Source organism: Triticum aestivum, chromosome 6D (genome assembly GCF_018294505.1).
Source record: "Triticum aestivum cultivar Chinese Spring chromosome 6D, IWGSC CS RefSeq v2.1, whole genome shotgun sequence".
In the NCBI taxonomy this organism is placed as follows: Eukaryota; Viridiplantae; Streptophyta; class Magnoliopsida; order Poales; family Poaceae; genus Triticum; species Triticum aestivum.
Genome location: NC_057811.1, coordinates 208,063,143 through 208,082,628, shown reverse-complemented (window position 1 = coordinate 208,082,628; position 19,486 = coordinate 208,063,143). Strand labels below are relative to the sequence as shown.

General features: G+C 41.2%; 1 protein-coding gene across 3 annotated transcripts; it reads right to left on the bottom strand.

The window, feature by feature from the left end:
- Positions 1–2,078: 2,078 nt before the first annotated feature.
- Positions 2,079–11,816, bottom strand: LOC123144474 (serine/threonine protein phosphatase 2A 55 kDa regulatory subunit B beta isoform). 3 transcript variants are annotated; one of them, XM_044563629.1, is made up of 14 exons: positions 11,468–11,816; positions 9,452–9,555; positions 9,278–9,373; positions 8,669–8,788; positions 7,515–7,718; positions 7,249–7,340; positions 5,479–5,597; positions 4,607–4,730; positions 4,326–4,449; positions 3,731–3,799; positions 3,554–3,645; positions 3,381–3,458; positions 2,930–2,997; positions 2,079–2,840 (listed from the first exon to the last, which is right to left on the bottom strand). In XM_044563629.1, the coding sequence occupies exons 1-14, from the start codon at positions 11,814–11,816 to the stop codon at positions 2,704–2,706; spliced, it is 1,776 nt and encodes a 591-aa protein (XP_044419564.1). In that variant the 3' UTR covers positions 2,079–2,703. The 3 variants fall into 3 exon arrangements, with proteins under 3 accessions (XP_044419564.1, XP_044419567.1, XP_044419566.1); XM_044563632.1 differs by having other exon boundaries at positions 2,079–2,825; XM_044563631.1 differs by having other exon boundaries at positions 7,518–7,718.
- Between the last annotated feature and the right edge of the window lie 7,670 nt (positions 11,817–19,486).

Below are 19,486 nucleotides of genomic sequence, written 5' to 3'. Positions count from 1 at the left end.
ACCTTTCAAAAGGTAGTGACAGCCGCTTTGCGTATGTTGGCATACGGTATTCCGGCTGATCTAGTTGGTGACCACTTGGCCATGGGTGAGAGTCAAGCCATCATGTGTGTCAAGCGCTTCGCAATCAAAATTGTGCAAGTGTTTGGCCAGGGGTATTTGAAATCTCCCAATGCTGAAGACGGCGCAAGGCTTTTGGAGATGAACAAAGCTCTCTGGTTCCCAGGTATGCTTGGCTCAATAGATTGCATGTATTGGAGTTGGAAGAACTGTCCTAAGGCATGGCATGGCCAATTCCACGGCCAAAAAAAGGGTTTCACTATAATCCTTGAAGCGGTGCCGATCAAGAGACTTGGATTTGGCATGCTTTTTTTGAAATGCCTGGATCTTTGAATGATATCAACGTTGTTAACCGGTCACCACTCATGAACAAGATTGCTAATGATGAACTGCCACCGGTGCAGTTTGTAGCAAATGGCCATACATACAACTATGGCTACTATCTTGCGGATGGCATCTACCCAAAGTGGCAAACATTGTGAAGCCGTTGAAAAAACCGAAAGGTAAGAAAAATCTTGATTTCCACAATGCTCAGGCGACGGCTAGGAAAGATGTGGAGAGAGCTTTTGGGATTTTGCAAGCCCAGTTTGCCATTGTGAGAGGACTGGCTAGATTTTAGGATCAAAAGATGTTTTGGTACAATATGCACGCTTGTGTGATCATGCACAACATGATCATCGAGAATGAGAGTGGCCAAGATTTATACTACTCTCAGTATGAGCTCTTGGGACATCCCATGCGTGTGCGGCGGAGGGTTGCGGGGGTGGCCCGATTTGCTGCCTCCTATCATGTCATTCAACGTGCCGAAACGCATGATGATCTTTAGAAGGATCTCATCGAGAAATGGTGGGCATAGAATGACCGACAAAGAGCATCATGATTTGTATGTTTGATGTTGTATTGTTGAACTATTTGTTGTATTGCTAGATAAACTATTTGTTTGAGTTGTAATAATAAAATTATTTATTGTTGATTTATTTTGTTTGTGTTGGTTGTGTTTGAAGTGCATATGTTGTTTGTGCTAGAGCGCGCTCGCAGTTTTTTTGCAGCGGCTGCTGGAGCTGCTCGCGTGCGCTATACTTTGTAATGGCTGCTGAAGCAAGTGCTCTTCGCCGTGCAAAAACTCACGACTACAATGTTGTAAACAATTTTTTAGCGCACGGCTGTTGAAGATGCTCTTAGACGCAACAAGTTGAAGCAACAAGTTGAAGGGCAACAAGGTCTGACGACCCGAGTCCTCTCTCCAAAGGATCACTCGGCTGGGCCAGCAGTGATACGCCCATTTGGCTGAACATCGCCAAGCCCATCCGGTTGAATACCGGAAACATGCCTCCACCAAAATCCCCAAATTATGCATATTGCCGAGACTTCCACTTGTGCCTCCCTCCACCAAAATCTCTAAATTATGCATATATATTGTGGAACAAATCTCAGTGGATGGCAATTTACTCCAAAACACAGTGTGTCACTATCCTCAGGAAAAACATCCTAAAGATTCCAATCCTATAAATAAACAAGGGTTTGCCCTAGTTATTGCACATCTAAACGACCAAATCACACTACAAAGAAAAAGAAAAAAGGCAAAAGAAAATGTCTACACGAATCTTCATGTAAAATTAATGGTATATGACTTAGATGTGCAACACTTAGGACACATCTAGATGTGTTTTAGCAAAACTGAATAAACAACATACATAAAGAGAAAAAACATGGTGAAAAAAAATTACTCCCTCTGTAAGCTTATATTTCCTCCGTTCCAAAATAGATGACTCAACTTTGTACTAACTTTAGTATGAAGTTAATACAAAGTTGGGTCCGGAGGGAGTATATAAGAACGTTTAGGTCAGTACTATATAAGAATTCCAATACTACGAATCAAGCGAAGTGTGTACCTAGAGAAAAAAATCAAATATTCTTCTGGCAAGGAGCTAATCAGAGTGTCCTGGCATTACACTGTAATAAAATTGATGCATAATCTAAAGAGGATTGCAAAAATGCATATATATTGCACAAGCCAGACATGAATACTCAAGAATTCATATCATTAGTTGTGAGTTTTGCATGGCAAAATGTAGCATATACAACTTAGGTCACAGCCGATCACATGCAGCAGGAGTTGAGTCACACCTGCAAACTTATTGTAAGTTTGGACCACCAACAAATAGAACAAGGGGGGAGAACTACAAGTCATAATTTATGTCCACAGATGTTTCACCGTTGGTGACAGCAGATGGTTAACCCTGGCTAGGCGACATTACATTACATTTGAAGAGAAGCAAATTTCTTACATCCACCGTAAGCAGATATTTCCTGTGACCAAGTGAAATTAGAATCAGCCTTGCTATCTTCTGCTCTGTCCTCCAACTGCTGGTGTTTTGGCTACACATGCAGCTACAATCATATCTTGGGACCCAAAAACTTTGGTGCGATTAGAATTTGTGTTTCACATTTACTAAAGAATCAGAAGGAAATAGTCTGCTATGCTTGGAGTTGAAGGATATCCATCCCGTGGGTGCCAACCGCCTCTTTCGACCCCAATCACGGAATTGACGACAATGTCCTGCACCATTTCCCTGGTTGCATGTGCAAGGCCCAAGCTTTCACATTGAACAAACCAAAAACAGTGAATCTTCTCTAGCACATTCCCTATGCATAATACATGTACAAGCTATTCCCAGCAGCACACGCAATGGAATTCTCAGTTGGGTGCCACGCAAGATGGAGTAACTTTGTTGAGAAGTCATTAGAATTCCCATTGCCATCGGCTCCTGCATTTTCACCCCCTGTGCAACATTTGCACAAGGAGAAGTAGGTCAATCTACTCTACCTATGTGACAGAAATAATCAAATCTATGATACAAGAGACACTTACCTCTCCTCACAGCACGGGTCAAAGAGGTCAGCGTTCTTGTAGGCCTTGTTGGATTAGCAACCTGACGCCTATACGGTTTTCAATCCCAACAAACGAAGAAATAATTAGCCAGGTTTAGAAAACATAATTTATGTTAGGAGTGTGGGTCGGTGAACATTGTTGTGTTTATACCTACTACTAATTGGTCACTGTTCACCTATGTCGAGTATTTGGTAATCCCACCAACTTGGCATGCGGATCATAAATGAAACATATAGAAGAAATCTAGGTAGCTCCAGAATAGCAGGAGAATAGGCAGTGGCATATTGAACTAAGTGAAGCATAGAATTATGTCGGATGCAAGGTGCTTATGAATTATGCACAAATTGGACTAGCCCATGTCCAAGTACAGTCTAACCGTTCATAACAATATAAACATAAATAAATAAATAAATCAGAAGATATGGCATACCTCATAGGGTTTCTGCTTGCTTCTAAAGTGGTTGCCTCGGTATTTCCAGAAGTACAACCAAAAACACGGAATAAATTACTACAGTATAGCACAACAAGAAGAGTACAAGTTAGCATACATGAGTTACAAATTCAACAATGGCTACCACCTTTTATAGCTCATAATGATAATACCTGTAAGAGCCAGTAGCAAGACGATGACCATCCCCACTCAAACAACATTCAAATTTGTCAAAGATTGAATCGTTTTCATATAGATCGCAAAGCTACAACAGATGAGATCAACACATCATTAGAACATAAAAGGTCTTGACGTTGCTACTTTGCTATCATTCGGATGAAAAAATTCACCTTAGGCCTTAAATGTTCATGAACTTGGAAAGTTGCTACTGGGCCTGAATCCATGTTGAGATCCCATAACTGAAGGGAAAAAAAGGATATTGAACTAAAGATACAAGCAGCAAATCACTTTTTATCTAAGAAAGCAAACTGAAAACAAAAGGATCCACAACCCAGAAATTCCAATATTCATTTACTTCAATATATCATGCAGAAATGTTGGAATCAACAGCATGACATACAAAATTTACCAAGAAGATTTCAGATTTCCATGTTACTAGCCAGTCAGAGTGAAAATCGGAACTTTACAATAAGCTATTGTTTACTTATACAAAGTCCAAAGAAAATGTTCTAACCCTGTATTTTAAAGTTACTTAGAAACGGAATAATAGTTGATGCAGACAACCATCAATTTAATGCAGCTTATCCATAACATAAAGAATGAAAGCAGTATGCCTCAAAGACCAGTGCAAGATGAACACGTCAACAAGATATTAATATCAAATCAATAGTTTGATTTCTTCAGACAACTTTTGCATTCAATTTACACGAGAGCAAAAGGCCAGAAAGACTCAATGAGTAGATCGTAGATAGATCAGTTACAAACCTTGAGAGTCATATAATCACGACTAAGAATATGCCGTCCATCCCTTGCAAACTTTATATCTGAAACGGATGCAATTATCTCCGTAAAAAAGGATTTTGATCCAGGTGCTTCATGCTCCTCAAATCTGTACAAGATGGTACCAATGAATTAGAAAATAGTTTGTGCAAAGTTTAATTGAATAATTCAACTCGAAATGTTTGTAATCCTTCAAACTCTATTGAGAATTGCCCTCTAAACAAGGATAACTGTTACATCAGGAAGTGCAAGGGGTGATTACTAACAGTTTAGAATGGTTGTCACACAGTGCTGATTGCCGCAGGTCAATAAGCCTGATAGCGCCCTTTGAGCTACTATAGGCTAGTGTATTACAGTGAGTTGGATGGAACTCCGCACATGTAATCACCTCTGAAATTTCACAGAAATATAACAAGTGATGCATATTACCACAGGGAAAAGGAAGAGGAATAAATAACTGACGTGACAGGAATCATATCAGACATTAAAAAATAATCACATACGGATATTTAAAATTAACAACAAAGACCAAAGGTATTGCACTATGAACCAAGAGAAAATATTGGGAAATCACAAATTCAAGATAAGATAGCTTTGTATCTGAGCAGCAACAGCTGATGCAGACCACTTTGTTTTTTATTTACTTGTGGTTTCCTATACAGCAAAAACTACTGTGATCTGTATTTCTAGAAATCACATGAAAGCTGCAGACTATTAATCACAAGGAATTGCTAGCTAGGATGCCAACATATAGCTACAGAGTGACAAATCATCAAGAATTTGGTAGGTGAAAGCATAGGAATTGCCTTTCATCCCATCTTCCTTATCCACAATGCATGCTTGTTGATCCAAGTTCCAACAATAGGCCATACAGATGATTTATTTTATTTTTTGGAAAGGAAAAGGGACTATGAAGAAAACTTGGAGGCCCTGCATAGAAGGTAACTCCTGCAGCGCGGCAACGCTTGCAAGGTAAAAAGGTCTGTGATTTAAACAAAAGGTAAAATTACCTGATCATGTTTATATTTACGCATCTTACCCCGCTAATAGAGAATTATATTTCGTCCACCAGTTAGATAACACTGCATGCTTAACATATAAATTAACCAAATAGTTCTTATTGGACTGGCAAGCTTACCAGTTAGATCCTCCATGTTTGCAGGCTTCACATCAACAATGTTAAAGCTCTGACTGTTGATTTCCAAATTCCACAGATTAATTCGCAGATCATCTGCTGATATGAATGTCTCGCCATCACTTGAAGCAAAACAACATGAGAACAAGATATCAGCATAATGCACGTGCATTGTGTCATTCATAAATCAACCAAGGCATATAAATATATTAGTTGCAGAAAGCCAATCATATCAAGTCATCCAAAGGGCAAACGGAATTTAAATATAGTGGCCCCCTGTTAACCATAACATATTTTACCATATGAACATCCTTTGATTGTGTCTGTAGACACCAATACATAGAGTACATGCACATGGCACATCTGAAGGAAACCCTTCACAATAAGGGGTAATACAAACAGGTATAAACAGCTTATATATCATGTATCTAGCAGTATCAACTTCTCAGACTTCTGGATTACATGCCAGATAGTACGCATTACCCAAAGTGATGGCCAGTGTTGCCACAGGACAAGTTTATATGCTATAAAAATGGCATGTTTCTTAGGGTTAAATCATGATAACCTTTTACTACCTCCGTCCTGGTTTATCGGTCCCCATTGAATTTCATGTCAAATTTTGACCATAGATTCAACTAACAAAATGTTCATGCATGTCACCAAAAATTATATCACTGAAAACTATGTTCAAATACGAATCCAAGGATATAATTTTTGTTGGCATGCATTAACATTTTGTCAGTTATATCTTTGGTCAAAATTTGACACAAATTACAAAGGGGGCCAATAAACCAGGATGGAGCTAGTAGGCCATATCACAATTTCTCAAGAAATGCACGAAACAGAAAGGTAGTGATCTCTTAGGCAAAACATAACTTATATCTTACTTCTGCTGCTCTGTTAAACTAATATTTGACAACAAGACAGAGTGTGCATTTGTTATGTACGTCGTACATGGCCTGCCGAGCACCAAGTTAGGGAAAGGGTCCCCATGATCTCTCAGTTCGGAAATTTATCTTTAAATTAGGGATATGTCTTTTAGCTTGAGCCATAAGCCAATTAGAGATAATGTCCATGATTTGTTACTTAGATTAGATTGTTAGGCCTCTACAAAAAGAGGAACCCCTACAAGGAATAAAGCGAGCAAGAATTAGAAGAATAGTTCTATCTTGCCTCACAGGGGCGACAGCCTCTCCCTAGGCCTAGTATGCGACAACATTACCTACATAATGTAAAAATAACAAGCGACCCAGGCATCAATAATCATGCCCTAATGGCCAAGTATGGATTACTCTGTAAGATGACAGAACAACTTGTAGAGGACATGGAGATGAAGGAAAAACATGACACAATATACTAGCCAGAACTTCAGAAGGAAAACTAAAGCACAACATGGTGAACATCTATGAAATGAAACTGTGCAACAATACTAAGAGGCCGGTGGTCAACTCATAAGAAAACAATGATAAATAAAGGTTAAAGCACCATGAAAGAGTATAATTTGTGTGTACACAATAGTCATGAGAACAATAAACTCTCGCTCGATAACATAGAGAAAGCTTAGGCAGCTTTCTAAATTGGGAAAGAATATGAGAAATACGGTGGGAGTAGTTTCCACATTAAACAGAGAAAAGAGACAGAAAATAGAAAGGGTAACAAAATAATAAGACCAAGTGAAGGGGATATGTAAGCAATGTAAAGTCAAGAGCAAGTAAAACAAGTTACAAAATCTTACAATTTGACCAGACATCTATAACTCAACAGGAAGCTAACCTATTATTTGAAATGGAATTGATATGGTAATCATGGGCGTGTGCATATACACGCCGGCATCTAGCAACAGGGTTTAACTCTTGGCCTGTAACCTGCAAACGAAGTAAATGAAACTTACAGATTTGTTAATTGCAACTTACATACAATTTGCCAGAAAGCTTACAGGTGTCTTATCATGAAAAAAGATACTGTACTTATTTTAAATGCATGCATTACTGCTGAATGTACATAACTACAGATGTTGGATAAAGTGGGTTAAGTACAACTACCACAGGCAAACGCAATGAAGCATATCCCCCAGGAGGGAATGGCAGATCGTTGTTTGCACAATTGTATGACTTTTCTGAGGATCCTCCATTAGGAAGACCTCTAGAGCTACTGGTACTCGAACTAGAAGTTGTCCCATTGTCTGCACTCTGGGAAGTATCCAAATTCATTACTGAAATTCGTTTCACTTTTTTGTCTTGCACCTGCAGATATATGACAAAGCAGTAAGGCACCAATATCACACCGACTGCCCTTGTATTTGGCAAGTGCGAATGAACTTTTTATATAAAAAGGCAAGCAATGGTATTGAGAATTATTAACAATGTAAAGAAGAAATTGAATACTTCATTTGTATTCAGTTTCTTGTCGTGCGGCTGCAGATATAACAAAGCAGTAATACATGTCGAATTGATTGCCCAGACATCTATACCAATATAAAGGGAGCGAGTTGCGGAGATCCAACATATCTCACACGGTCAACCACGTCTATCCAATGGTCTACGTTGACCCGGTGTTTAGCACTAAATGTGTTTAGCACCCTCCCCTGATTAATAGTATACCTAATATCAACATCAGCGTCAACTAATTGATTATATACTACCTAATATCAACGTACAATTAAGATCTTGCCAATATTAGTGTCTGAGGCAATTAATATATTGCCTAATATTCACTCAGAAAAAACATTGCCTAATATTAACATGCATTGCATGTACACGGTTACTGGTTTGACAAGTACCAATGAACTCTATACAAAAAGGCAAGCGATGGGATTGAGAATTATTAACAGTGTAAAGAAGAAATTGAATACCTCATTTGTATTTGTAAACAATCATAAGTATAAAACAATATTTATCTTGATCAAACAAGCCAGCATAAATGGAAAAAATAGGCTTACTGTAAATCCACCCTAAGGTGCCCAACAGTATTTGGTACTCCCTCCGTCCCATAATATAAGACATTATTACATCCAATATACTCACATATCCGATGTAATAACATCTTATATTATGGGACGGAGGGAGTACATTAAGCAATGGATACATCTTCCAAGCATGACATGGCTAGAGAAACACTAGTGAAGGAAAAATCTCATGACCAGAAGAAATAAATCGAGCAAGCTTCTGATGATCAGTACTTGATTTATACATACCTTCCAGTACTTGATTGTTTTGTCATTTGTAGACAAGATAAAGAGAGCATTGTTGGCTGTTTGGCCCCACTTGATCTTGTTGATTTTTTCCTCTATTTCCAAACTCTTTAGGTAATCGAACTACATAAATTACATATAAGATCAGGAAAAATCACATTTCAAGGATATTACTAAGCAATAGTTTCATTTAGAAGATAACATGCAATAGCAGTATAAATGATTTATGTTGCTTTTCTGCTGGCAAGCTTATTCTGCAACTAAAACTAAGAAATACTTTACAAAATGTGTACTACAAAATGTGTACTGGACATCAAAACATAAAAGGACTGCACACATTCTAAATGTGTATGATGACAATTTCCTATGTCTACCGTACAAAGTGGGGGAAACACATTATGCAGACATGGTATGATTTCATCCAAGTTCTGTCACAAACTTTTAACTCCAGTCTCTCTGGGGCACAAGATCTCCAGAGATATAACACAAAATGAAAACATGCAGTCAGATTGGATATTTCCTTGTAAAAAAAACTCCAAACTGCATGGGACCTAAGATGCTGGAGACATATAGAACATGGTAATTTACGGCCAAGGACCCAAAGTAGCATACCTCAGGTTCATGACTCTGAAATTCAGTTTTATAGCGGAACTCAGGATGCCTGGGCACCGAATAATCTTGTCTCTCAAGCTCTGTCCGACTGGCATTCTGCATATATAGCTTTAGTTTATGGGCACAATAGATTTAAGCAAGAAAGCAACAATACTTGGATGGTGCGGTACTTACACCCCTGGCATCAGTTCTTTCAAACAAAACTACGCGTCCACCCCTATCTCCAGTGGCAAGATGATCACCAGATTTGTCAAACTCAATTGCAGAAATGATGTCAACTGAAACAACAAATTTAGTAAAAATATAAATATGACTTGGCAGACTACAGTAAACCAAGAAAATCATATTAAAGTCAATTGACACAACCGTCTAGTAAAATGAACGGAACCACATGTATCAGACAATTCAGATTGAAGAGATGAATTACCATATGTTAACTCTATACACAGATGGTAAATCTAGGACTAAGCATCCAAACAAGTTTATGTGTTTTGAACATTCCTATAAAGGAACCAAACATCATGGATGCTGCTGGGAAAAAATTATGCTTGGTTATCTTTTGGCAAGTGATCAATTTCTCCATCACTGCAAAGAATTGGAGTGTATTCTACAAAAAGAGCTCCTTAATAGCAGGTATTGGAAACATGTTAAACATGTACCGGGTAACTGGGTTAGATCAACAGGGCTGGATTTTGTAGGACTTCTAGTTTTGTGGTAGCAATTCGTTGAAAAGTGGAGCGAGAGCTTGTTTTGGTAACAATTAACCAGAATATCAGAACTGCGTCATATTACGTACAAACGGGTTGTCTACAGATCCTTAGGCCACGCTTGGTTCATCGTTTCATGGATGATTACGGGTGTAAAACATCCAGGCGGAAAATGAATACGTGCTTCTCGGAAACACCCGCTTGGTTGGTTGTTTAGATCCAGAAAAAAGGGCCATTTTGTGCCTCCACCTGGAAAAATAATACACACACCTCCCACGCTCCGTTTTCTTTCCGTCCAGTTTTTATGGGTACCCAGTTTAATACGGATGGAAGTGGTTACAGGTGTAAAATGAATTCGGTGGAGAAACGACAAACCAAGCGCGGCCTTAGGTCGTGATAGTGATGTAAGGCTGCTCATGGAAAACTATGGCTAAAATTAGAGCAAGATGTACCAAACTGAACTGAACGACTGCAACATTGACCTCAAAGGAATGCATGTCAAAGACTGAAATTGTGTGTCGTGTCTATATCTTGAAAATATAGGTACAATTTGGGATACCAGTATGGTCAATTTTTAACAACCCTACAAATGGCAACATAGGGCCTATGTATGATCTGTTACAAAAGGCATAAAAAGATATACCTCGCTGTTCCGCAAAAGGCATAAAAAGGTAGAAGCTGTAACATTCTTTATGCTGTACAAACTAGACCTGCTTATGAACCCTGCGTACCCCGATGCCAAAGGCTGAAGATATTATGGTATGGCTTAGTCACAAAAGGACACCACACTCACTCACGGCTCAGAAGCATCCAGTACACATCGTTTGCGCCCAGTTCATCTGCCAAAGCTCGTAAATTTATTGTGCAGACATCCCAGGGCCTAGAAAACAATAGCGCACCCACGATCCCCACATGTCATCAGTTCATCACACAAAAAGTTTTGGACTTTGAACACGCCACCCACATGCCATGCTGTAAAGCGCCAATAAATACCCTAAGCAAATCCACCAAGCATTCCTAGTTTCCTACCGTCAACTCGACTCACCGGCATGGAGGCAACGATGCCTAACAACATTACCAGCTACCACGTCCAAAGCCTCCCTGCAACAAGAATCAATCCTACGAGAGGCACATCCAAGCAGCAAGGCCTACTGCATGATGTGACTGATTCCCGCACGCGACGAGGTTTAGCTAAACACCCGACCGCCCGTAATAAATTGTTGGACATTTAGCCACGAACCGTACTAGATCGCCGAGAAACACGATGCAAGAAGTACAACGCTTGGAACCCAAATCACGGCGAAGCCTCAGCCTCGATTGGCAAAGGGCGCCACCGCCCGAATCTAGGAGATCCCCGCATCCCTTGAGTGAAATGCGCGGCCTTCAGGGGTCGCGGCGGCGTCAAACCCCCACCAGCGAAACTGGGTAGATCTCGCGAGGCGCCACACGAGTAGGGAAAGCACGGGAGCTGCGGCCGCCTTACCTTCCTGCACGTCCTCGCCGGCACCGCGCTCGCCGAAGACCTGCGCGAACCGCCACTCTAGCGGCTGTGGCGCCGCCGCCTCCGGGCGGTCGTCGGGGGACTTGGGGTCCATGAGCGCCGCCGCCGTCACGACACCATGGAACGAGGATCTCGGCGGCGTCGGCGGGGTAGATCGGGAGGTGAGGATGGTCGGTCCTGGGAGAATGGGGGAAGACGGCGACGGAGATCGAGGGGTAGAGACGAGGTGAGGTGCTGCAGCCAAATGATGTGGAGAGCGAGTTCCAGGCGGCCCCTGCGCCCCTGTATTGCTCGCGCTTTTCTGCCTTTCCTGTCTGCGGGGAGGAGGCATTTCGCGTTTGGTCCCCCAAAAAGTACTAATTTGCCGTGCAGTTTTCCTTGTTACATGAAAACATTTACTACCTCCGTCTTGGTGAATAAGTCGTTCGCGTAGTTCTAGGTTGACGATTTAACTATCTAAATATGTATTATATGTAACAAAATATATATATTTAAAAACTACATCCGTGTACAAATCTAGTGATATACTTTTCATGATATATAACACATATTTAATTCATCAAATCGATGACCTAAAACTACGCGAATGACTTATTCACCTAGACGAAGGTAGTATCTCTCCTTATAATTCTAGCTTCACCACCTCCGTTCATTGAGCGAAGCGTGGCGCCTGAGGCCGCCGGTGGGCCCATGTATTGATCGTTCCAAATGGTTGCTAGATAGTCCCACACTGTAGGGACTGTCAGGCTGCCCCCGACGGTCGAGGCGTAGTGGTGGCTTCAAGCGCTCTCATGTGGCTTGGTGCGCAAGCATGGCGGCTGCGACAAAGGTGGTTTTTTTGACGGTGCTAGCGCAAGTTTATCCATTTTGCGCTAGTCGATGGGTCGCGCTTGTTTCATATGTAAGGCGTTAAGTGGTCGAATACAAGTCAAAGGGCGCTGTTAAATAGGTGTCACGACCCTGCCTGCTATTTATATTGGCATAAGTAAAACGTGCTTCTAGAGCCCCCTATCATTTTTGGTGGCTAGCACCAAAACAATTAAGGGCACTAAAATTTATGTGGAGTTTATTTTAAATCCAACGCTACTAGGTGAAAACAAAGGATGGTGACCCCTCAAAATGAGAAAAATCAAAGGTCACATTGAATTTTTGAACTATTAGCATGTTTCTCAAGTTGGCGGACATGATCTTGGATCGAGCGTGGATGAGGATCAAGGCGTAGTTGGAATCTGCGAGAAACTTTTCTTCATGGGTTGACGATAATGCCAACTCCCACGATGAACTTTCCCGTGTGCCTTGGGCTTCTCCTATTGTGAATCCTCCAACGGTTCATGGATAGTGCAGCGGCGAAAGCCACAACTTGCCATAATGGTTGGAGTGTTCTCGACAAAGTGGAGGTGATCACCGGTGCTAATAAGTTTTACCGGTTCGATGGGCATCGCTTTCAGTGTCTTGTTCGCCTCTTCTTCCTCCTCCTCTTCATCTTCGAAGGTCACCTCATCTGGTTCCTCCTCTGATGGAGAATCGTCGCCCTCAATATGACATGCCCTCTCCCTCTTCGAACCACGAGGTGAATCGTGGCCTTCAAGTCCACGGTCCTCCTCCTAGGAAGAGGCTTGCCTCTCATCCCACAAATGGGTCATGTCTTCTCTGCACACTAACTTAAAGAGGTCTAATGAGATTGGTTTTGTTGTTTGTAAGAAGGAGGGAGGCCATGGAGCAGTATATAAGAGGGTTAGTGAAAGTGCAATCATAGAGAGGCGTCGATAAAAACAAAATACGGACATAAAAGCATCATGTGAATTATTATAACAACAACAAGCTTTAACATAAAACTTTTATCATAGACTTCTCATGAATAAGTAACAATTCATCACACTATCAAAGTATAAAGCATAAACTCTATTAGAAACCAACAAACTATGTTCTCAGTCAACTTTGCAACTATAATTCATCATCTTTTTAGGAAGGGTCGCGTATCGGAGCCTTTAGGCAAGTCCACATACTCAACCATCATATAGTCTTCTATGATTGCTAACACTCACCACATACACATGAGCAGAACGTTTCAACCGGACACATAGAAAGATAGGGGCTTATAGTTTCGCCTCCCAACGTATTCACCTCAAGGGTGATGTCAACAATAATAACTCATGCTAGCCATATTCAACTGGACATATGTGCCTAGATCTTTCCTCACCACATGATGCTTGCCAAAGGACAAAAATAAAAAGGAATAAAGAGAAAAACTTTGACTCTTGCATAAAAGTAAAGACATAAAAGTAAAAGATAGGCTCTTCGCAAAGGGAATAAGAGGTTGTCATGCGCTTATTTGTTTGTATGCTCAGCCCCTTAATGCAAAAGAATGTCACGTTGTATTGCCTCTTGTGATGGCAACCTTTATTATGCAGTCTGTCGCTTTTATTCTTCACCATCACAAGTTCGTACAACGCTCAATTTTATCTTACACTAAATGATCTCACACTTTTAGAAGCAATTTTTATTGCCTTATTGCACCGATGACAACTTACTTAAGGGATCTTACTCAATCCTTAGGTAGGTATGGTGGACCCTTGAAAATAAGATTTGGGTTTAAGGGTTTTGGATGCACAAGTAGTATCTCTACTTAGTGCGGAGTTTTTGGCTAGCAAAGACAGGGGGCAAGCACCACATGTTGAAGGATCTATGACAATATAATTTCTATGTGAATACAAACAAACATAAATCATTACGGTGCCTTCCTTGTCCAACGTCAACATTTTTGGCATATAATATTTTGATGGAGGTACACAATCACAAAAGATTTCCAGGATAGTGTATTTATATGTGAATCTTCTCTTCCCTTATTAATTCTTTCATGATTTGCATCATTGACCAATGCTATGTTTGTCAATCTCCAATAAAATTTTCTACTTATACTTTTCCTCATGTGGTCATCACCTATCATAAGATTAGCATATGATCTTTTTATTTATTTCCTTTCTTTTTATTGGAACATGAAAGTAAATAAAGCAAAACTCAAACTAAATTTTATTATATAACTCGCACACAATTACAAGGATAGATCACTAAGCAAACTCTCGAAAAGAAATGATCGAACTAAACTTTTATTTATCTAAAGCAAAAGATAACTATGGATCGAACTAAGATAAGTAAAGGCAAAAGTTAGTGGTATGATACGATACTGAGGCACCTCCCCCAAGCTTGGCGAAAGCCAAGGGGAGTGCCCATACCCGATACTCAGTTTTCTTTTGGTGATGAAGAAGGCGGTGGTGATGGAGTAGAGGCAATCATGTCCTTCACGGTCAAGAGATTCTCCAATCTACGGATGACGCTCCGGAGGAAGATGATGTGCTCTTGATGCAGAATATTTTCACGAGTGAGATATTTATTTTGCACACGAACTGTTTCGATGATTCAAAAGGCTTCAATCTCAGTCGAGTTAAGATGAGCATAGTAAGGTTTAAGGACTTCTTCTTCTTCTTCTCAGCAGGCCAGGCTTGCTCAACCACCGGTGCTTGATCTCCGGTAGCCTCCTTGCTCTTGTTCCCTTTGACGGCTTCTATGGGCTCTTCTCTCTTCAGTTGGATCTTCATCAACCAAGCATCCTCTTCCACATTGTTGGAGGAAGAAGAAGACATGATGCCTGGCTCAACAGACCTGCCCGAAAACAGCGAGAAAAGAGAACAGAAGATTTCTCCGCGATACGGTGGTTAATAGGTTCGGGGGGTATATAAAGATTTTTTATCTTGGGAAACAAGCAAGCTATAGAAAAACGGAGTCCGGAAGGTACCCGAGGTGGGCACAACCCACTTGGGCGCGCCTGGCCAGGCGCACCCTGGTGTCTTGTGCCCACCAGGGTGTGCTTCCCGGTAGTTTCTTATTTCCTATTTTTTTCCAAAACTGACAAAAAATATTTTTGCGGATTTTTCGGATTCCGTTTACTTACCGTATCACGTACCTCCTCTTTTTCACGATTCTGGAGTGTTCCGGAAGGATTCTTTTATGTGTTCTTAAGGTGTCATAGTTTGGATAATATTACTTTCAACATTAATGGGCGTACCTGAGATATAATGTTTTATTCGTTGCCCATTAACAACCTTCGGGTTAGTACCGTCAGCACTATTTATTTTGATAGCTCCAGGCCGATAAACCTCCTCAATAACATAGGGTCCTTCCCATTTGGAGAGGAGTTTTCCTGCAAAGAATCTGAAACGAGAGTTGTACAAAATAACATATTCTCCAACTTTGAACTCACACTTTTGGATTCTTTTATCATGCCATCTTTTAACTTTTTTTTAAATAACTTGGCATTTTCATAAGCTTGGGTTCTCCATTCATCTAATGAGCTAATATCAAATAACCTCTTTTCACCGGCAAGTTTAAAATCATAGTTGAGTTCTTTGATTGCCCAATATGCTTTATGTTCTAACTCAAGAGGCAAATGACAGGCTTTTCCATAAACCATTTTATAAGGAGACATACCCATAGGATTTTTATATGTTGTTCTATAAGCCCAAAGTGCATCATCTAATTTTTTAGACCAATTCTTTCGGGACCTATTGACAGTCTTTTGCAAAATAAATTTTATTTCTCTATTGCTAAGTTCAACTTGACCACTAGACTGAGGATGATAGGGTGATGCAATTCTATGGTTAACATCATACTTGGCAAGCATTTTACGGAAAGCACCATGAATAAAGTGCGAACCACCATCAGTCATTAAATATCTAGGGACTCCAAACCTTGGGAAAATAACTTCCTTAAGCATTTTAATAGAGGTGTTGTGATCAGCACTACTAGTTGGAATAGCTTCTACCCACTTAGTAACATAATCAACAACAACCAAAATATGTGTATACCCATTAGAGGAAGGAAAAGGTCCAGTGTAATCAAAACCCCAAACATCAAATGGTTCAACAACAAATCAATAATTCATAGGCATTTCTTGATGCTTACTGATGTTACCTATTCTTTGACATTCATCACAACATAAGACGAACTTACGAGCATCCTTGAAAAGAGTAGGCGAATAAAATCCAGACTGTAATACCTTGTGAGCAGTTCTGTCTCCCGCATGATGCCCTCCATAAGACTCGGAGTGACATTTCCACTGGATTTGTCCCTGTTCATGCTCAGGTACACAACGCCTAATAATACCATCTACTCCTTCTTTATAAATATGTGGGTTATCCCAAAAGTAATGTCTTAAATCATAGAAGATTTTTTTTTCTTTTGTTGGTATGTACAACTAGGTGGTAAATATTTAGCAACAATGTAATTAGCATAGTCAGCATACCAATGAGTGTTATGAGAAACATTTATTGCAGCTAATTGCTCATCAGGAAAACTATCATCAATAGGTAGTGGGTCATCAAGCACATTTTCAAGCCTAGACAAATTATCAGCCACGGGGTTCTCTGCTCCTTTTCTATCAGTGATATGTAGGTCAAATTCTTGTAGCAAGAGAACCCATCAAATAAGTCTAGGTTTAGCATCTTTCTTTTCCATAAGATATTTAATAGCAGCATGGTCGGTGTGAACAATTACTTTTGAATCAACAATGTAAGATCTAAATTTATCACAAGCAAACACCACTACTAGAAATTCTTTTTCAGTAGTAGCATAATTTCTTTGAGCGCTGTCTAGAGTTTTACTAGCATAATGAATAACATTTAGTTTCTTATCAACTCTTTGTCCTAGAACAACACTAACAACATAATCACTAGCATCACACATAATTTCAAAAGGCAGGTTTGTCGTGGAATTGTCACGGCAGGTGTACTCGTGCAAGGACTTAGTCGTGGAGCCATCGCAGCTAGGAAGCTTAAAGGGGTTAAGCGGGACAAAGGACACGAGGATTATACTGGTTCGGCCCCTTACAGTGAAGGTAAAAGCCTACGTCCAGTTGAGGTTGTATTGATTAGGGTTTCGACGACCAGGAGCTAAACCGCCCTGCCTGGTTATCGATTTGATCTTACTTGTCCCTGAACCGTCGCCGGGTCGTCCCTTTATATAGAGAGGTTGACGCCCAGTGGCTCTCCGAGTCCCGGCCGGCTTATAACAGTGTCCGGCTCGGACTCTTAACTATTCTTGCCTTACACTACAAGTTTCACCATAACGGCGGTTTATCACTACGGGCCTTAAGCCATCTCCGGGTCTTAAGCCCATTACTGTCCCGCCGTCCTCAAGCTTGGTACTGGGCTTCACGGGATGATCATTATAACGTAACCCGGCCCCTCCTGGGCGGGTGACTCTAATGGTTATATCCTCAACATTAGGCCCCAGATTGATTTGAACCGGTTCATGTCAATCTTCAATCCCTTTGAGAGAAAATCGTCCGGCTTCTGCTTGTGCGAAGGTTATAACCCGCCATGACGTCATCTTCTGGATTCCTGGTAACCCGCCATGACGTCATCTTCCATTAAACTCATTTTTTATTCTGTCATATCCCAACGGATCTTATCTTAATAACCATTCCGAGAATCGAGGCGTTTCTGCGACAAGATAATCATGTCTCCAGCCTCCTCATTTCTCGCGCCCATTTATGAGCCGTCCCTTATAAATAGGCCCGGCCCATAGGCCTTCGTCACTTCTCGATCCCTCGTCTTCCTCCTCTGACGCCCCAGAGCTCGAGCTCCGCCGCCGCCGCCGCGCCCCTTGTCTTCCTCAACCTCGGCCGCTGCATCACCCTGAACTGGTCCAGAGAAACGGCAGCAACCTCCGCAGCTCATCAGCGCCAGTAAGTTCTTGCCACTCCATACAGTAGATTCGCATTAGGGTTCTGTCGTTCTCCCCTGTTCTTCGTAGTTCATCTCGAGTTCTTCACAGTTCTTCCACCGCGGCCTCTTTTGATCCGGAAAGTAGGATAGAACTCCTGCGGTAGTGGTTTCGCACCCATTTCCCATACTAGCAGATCCCTCTTGCTTGCAAAAAGACCTCATTAGAACTTATGAACTTCTCTGTGCCAGTTTTTAGGTCTAGAAATTTTCCTTTCTAAACGACCGTTTGATCCCAAATAATCCCTGCAATCTGTGAAACTTGTTTGTGCAACACTTAGACAAAAACTGCCCCTGTGAGCCATGGCGGTTCATATCGCCGGCTTAAAAGAGGCCATGCTCTGTGAAATTTCCAGCTTACTCATAATAGAGTTGAATAACTTAAATTGCTTATAATACCCATGGCGGCTTAAATAACCTGACACAATTAGTCATATATCATTAGGCCCCTTCATGAACCGCCGTCCTGAATACTGAACTGAAATTTTTCTCCGGCTTAAATTTGAACCGGAAATTTTTCTTTGTCATAGGCTTCCATTTTCCACAATGCCGCCCAAGGCTCCCAAGGCACCCATTACGTGCAACTGGGTGAGGTCCAACGTTACTGAAAGCACCTTAGATGACTTCGTAAAAACGGGTTACCTGCCCAAAAAGGAGGTCATGTCCTACGGTGCGCCTGACCCGTCCGAAGAGAGACCTCAACCAAAAGATGGAGAGGTTGTTGTATTTGCTGACCACATGAGCCGAGGCTTTGCTCCTCCTGGCTCAAAATTCTTCAGAGATGTTCTGAACTTTTTCGATCTGCGACCTCAAGACATTGGACCCAATTCCGTGTCGAACATTTGTAACTTTCAAGTGTTCTGTGAGGTATATCTTGGAGAGGAACCCAGCCTGCTACTCTTTAGGGAGTTATTTTACCTGAACCGCCAGAATGAATGCGCCAACGGGCCTAGCTTGGAACTTGGTGGAATATCAATTCAACGACGGAGGGATTGTCTCTTTCCTTATGCTGAGCCGCCAAGCCACCCAAAGGACTAGAATCAGACATGGTTCTACTGCCAGGATACTTCTCCGGCTGATGAGAACCCTCTGCCCGGCTTTCGCGCCCTGCATCTGGAGTCAAACCACCCCCTGCCAGACAAATTGTCTCAAGCTGAGCGTCAACCACTTATCCCCACCATCAACAAAATCAAAGCTCTTCTGGGAAACGGCCTTTGCTTGC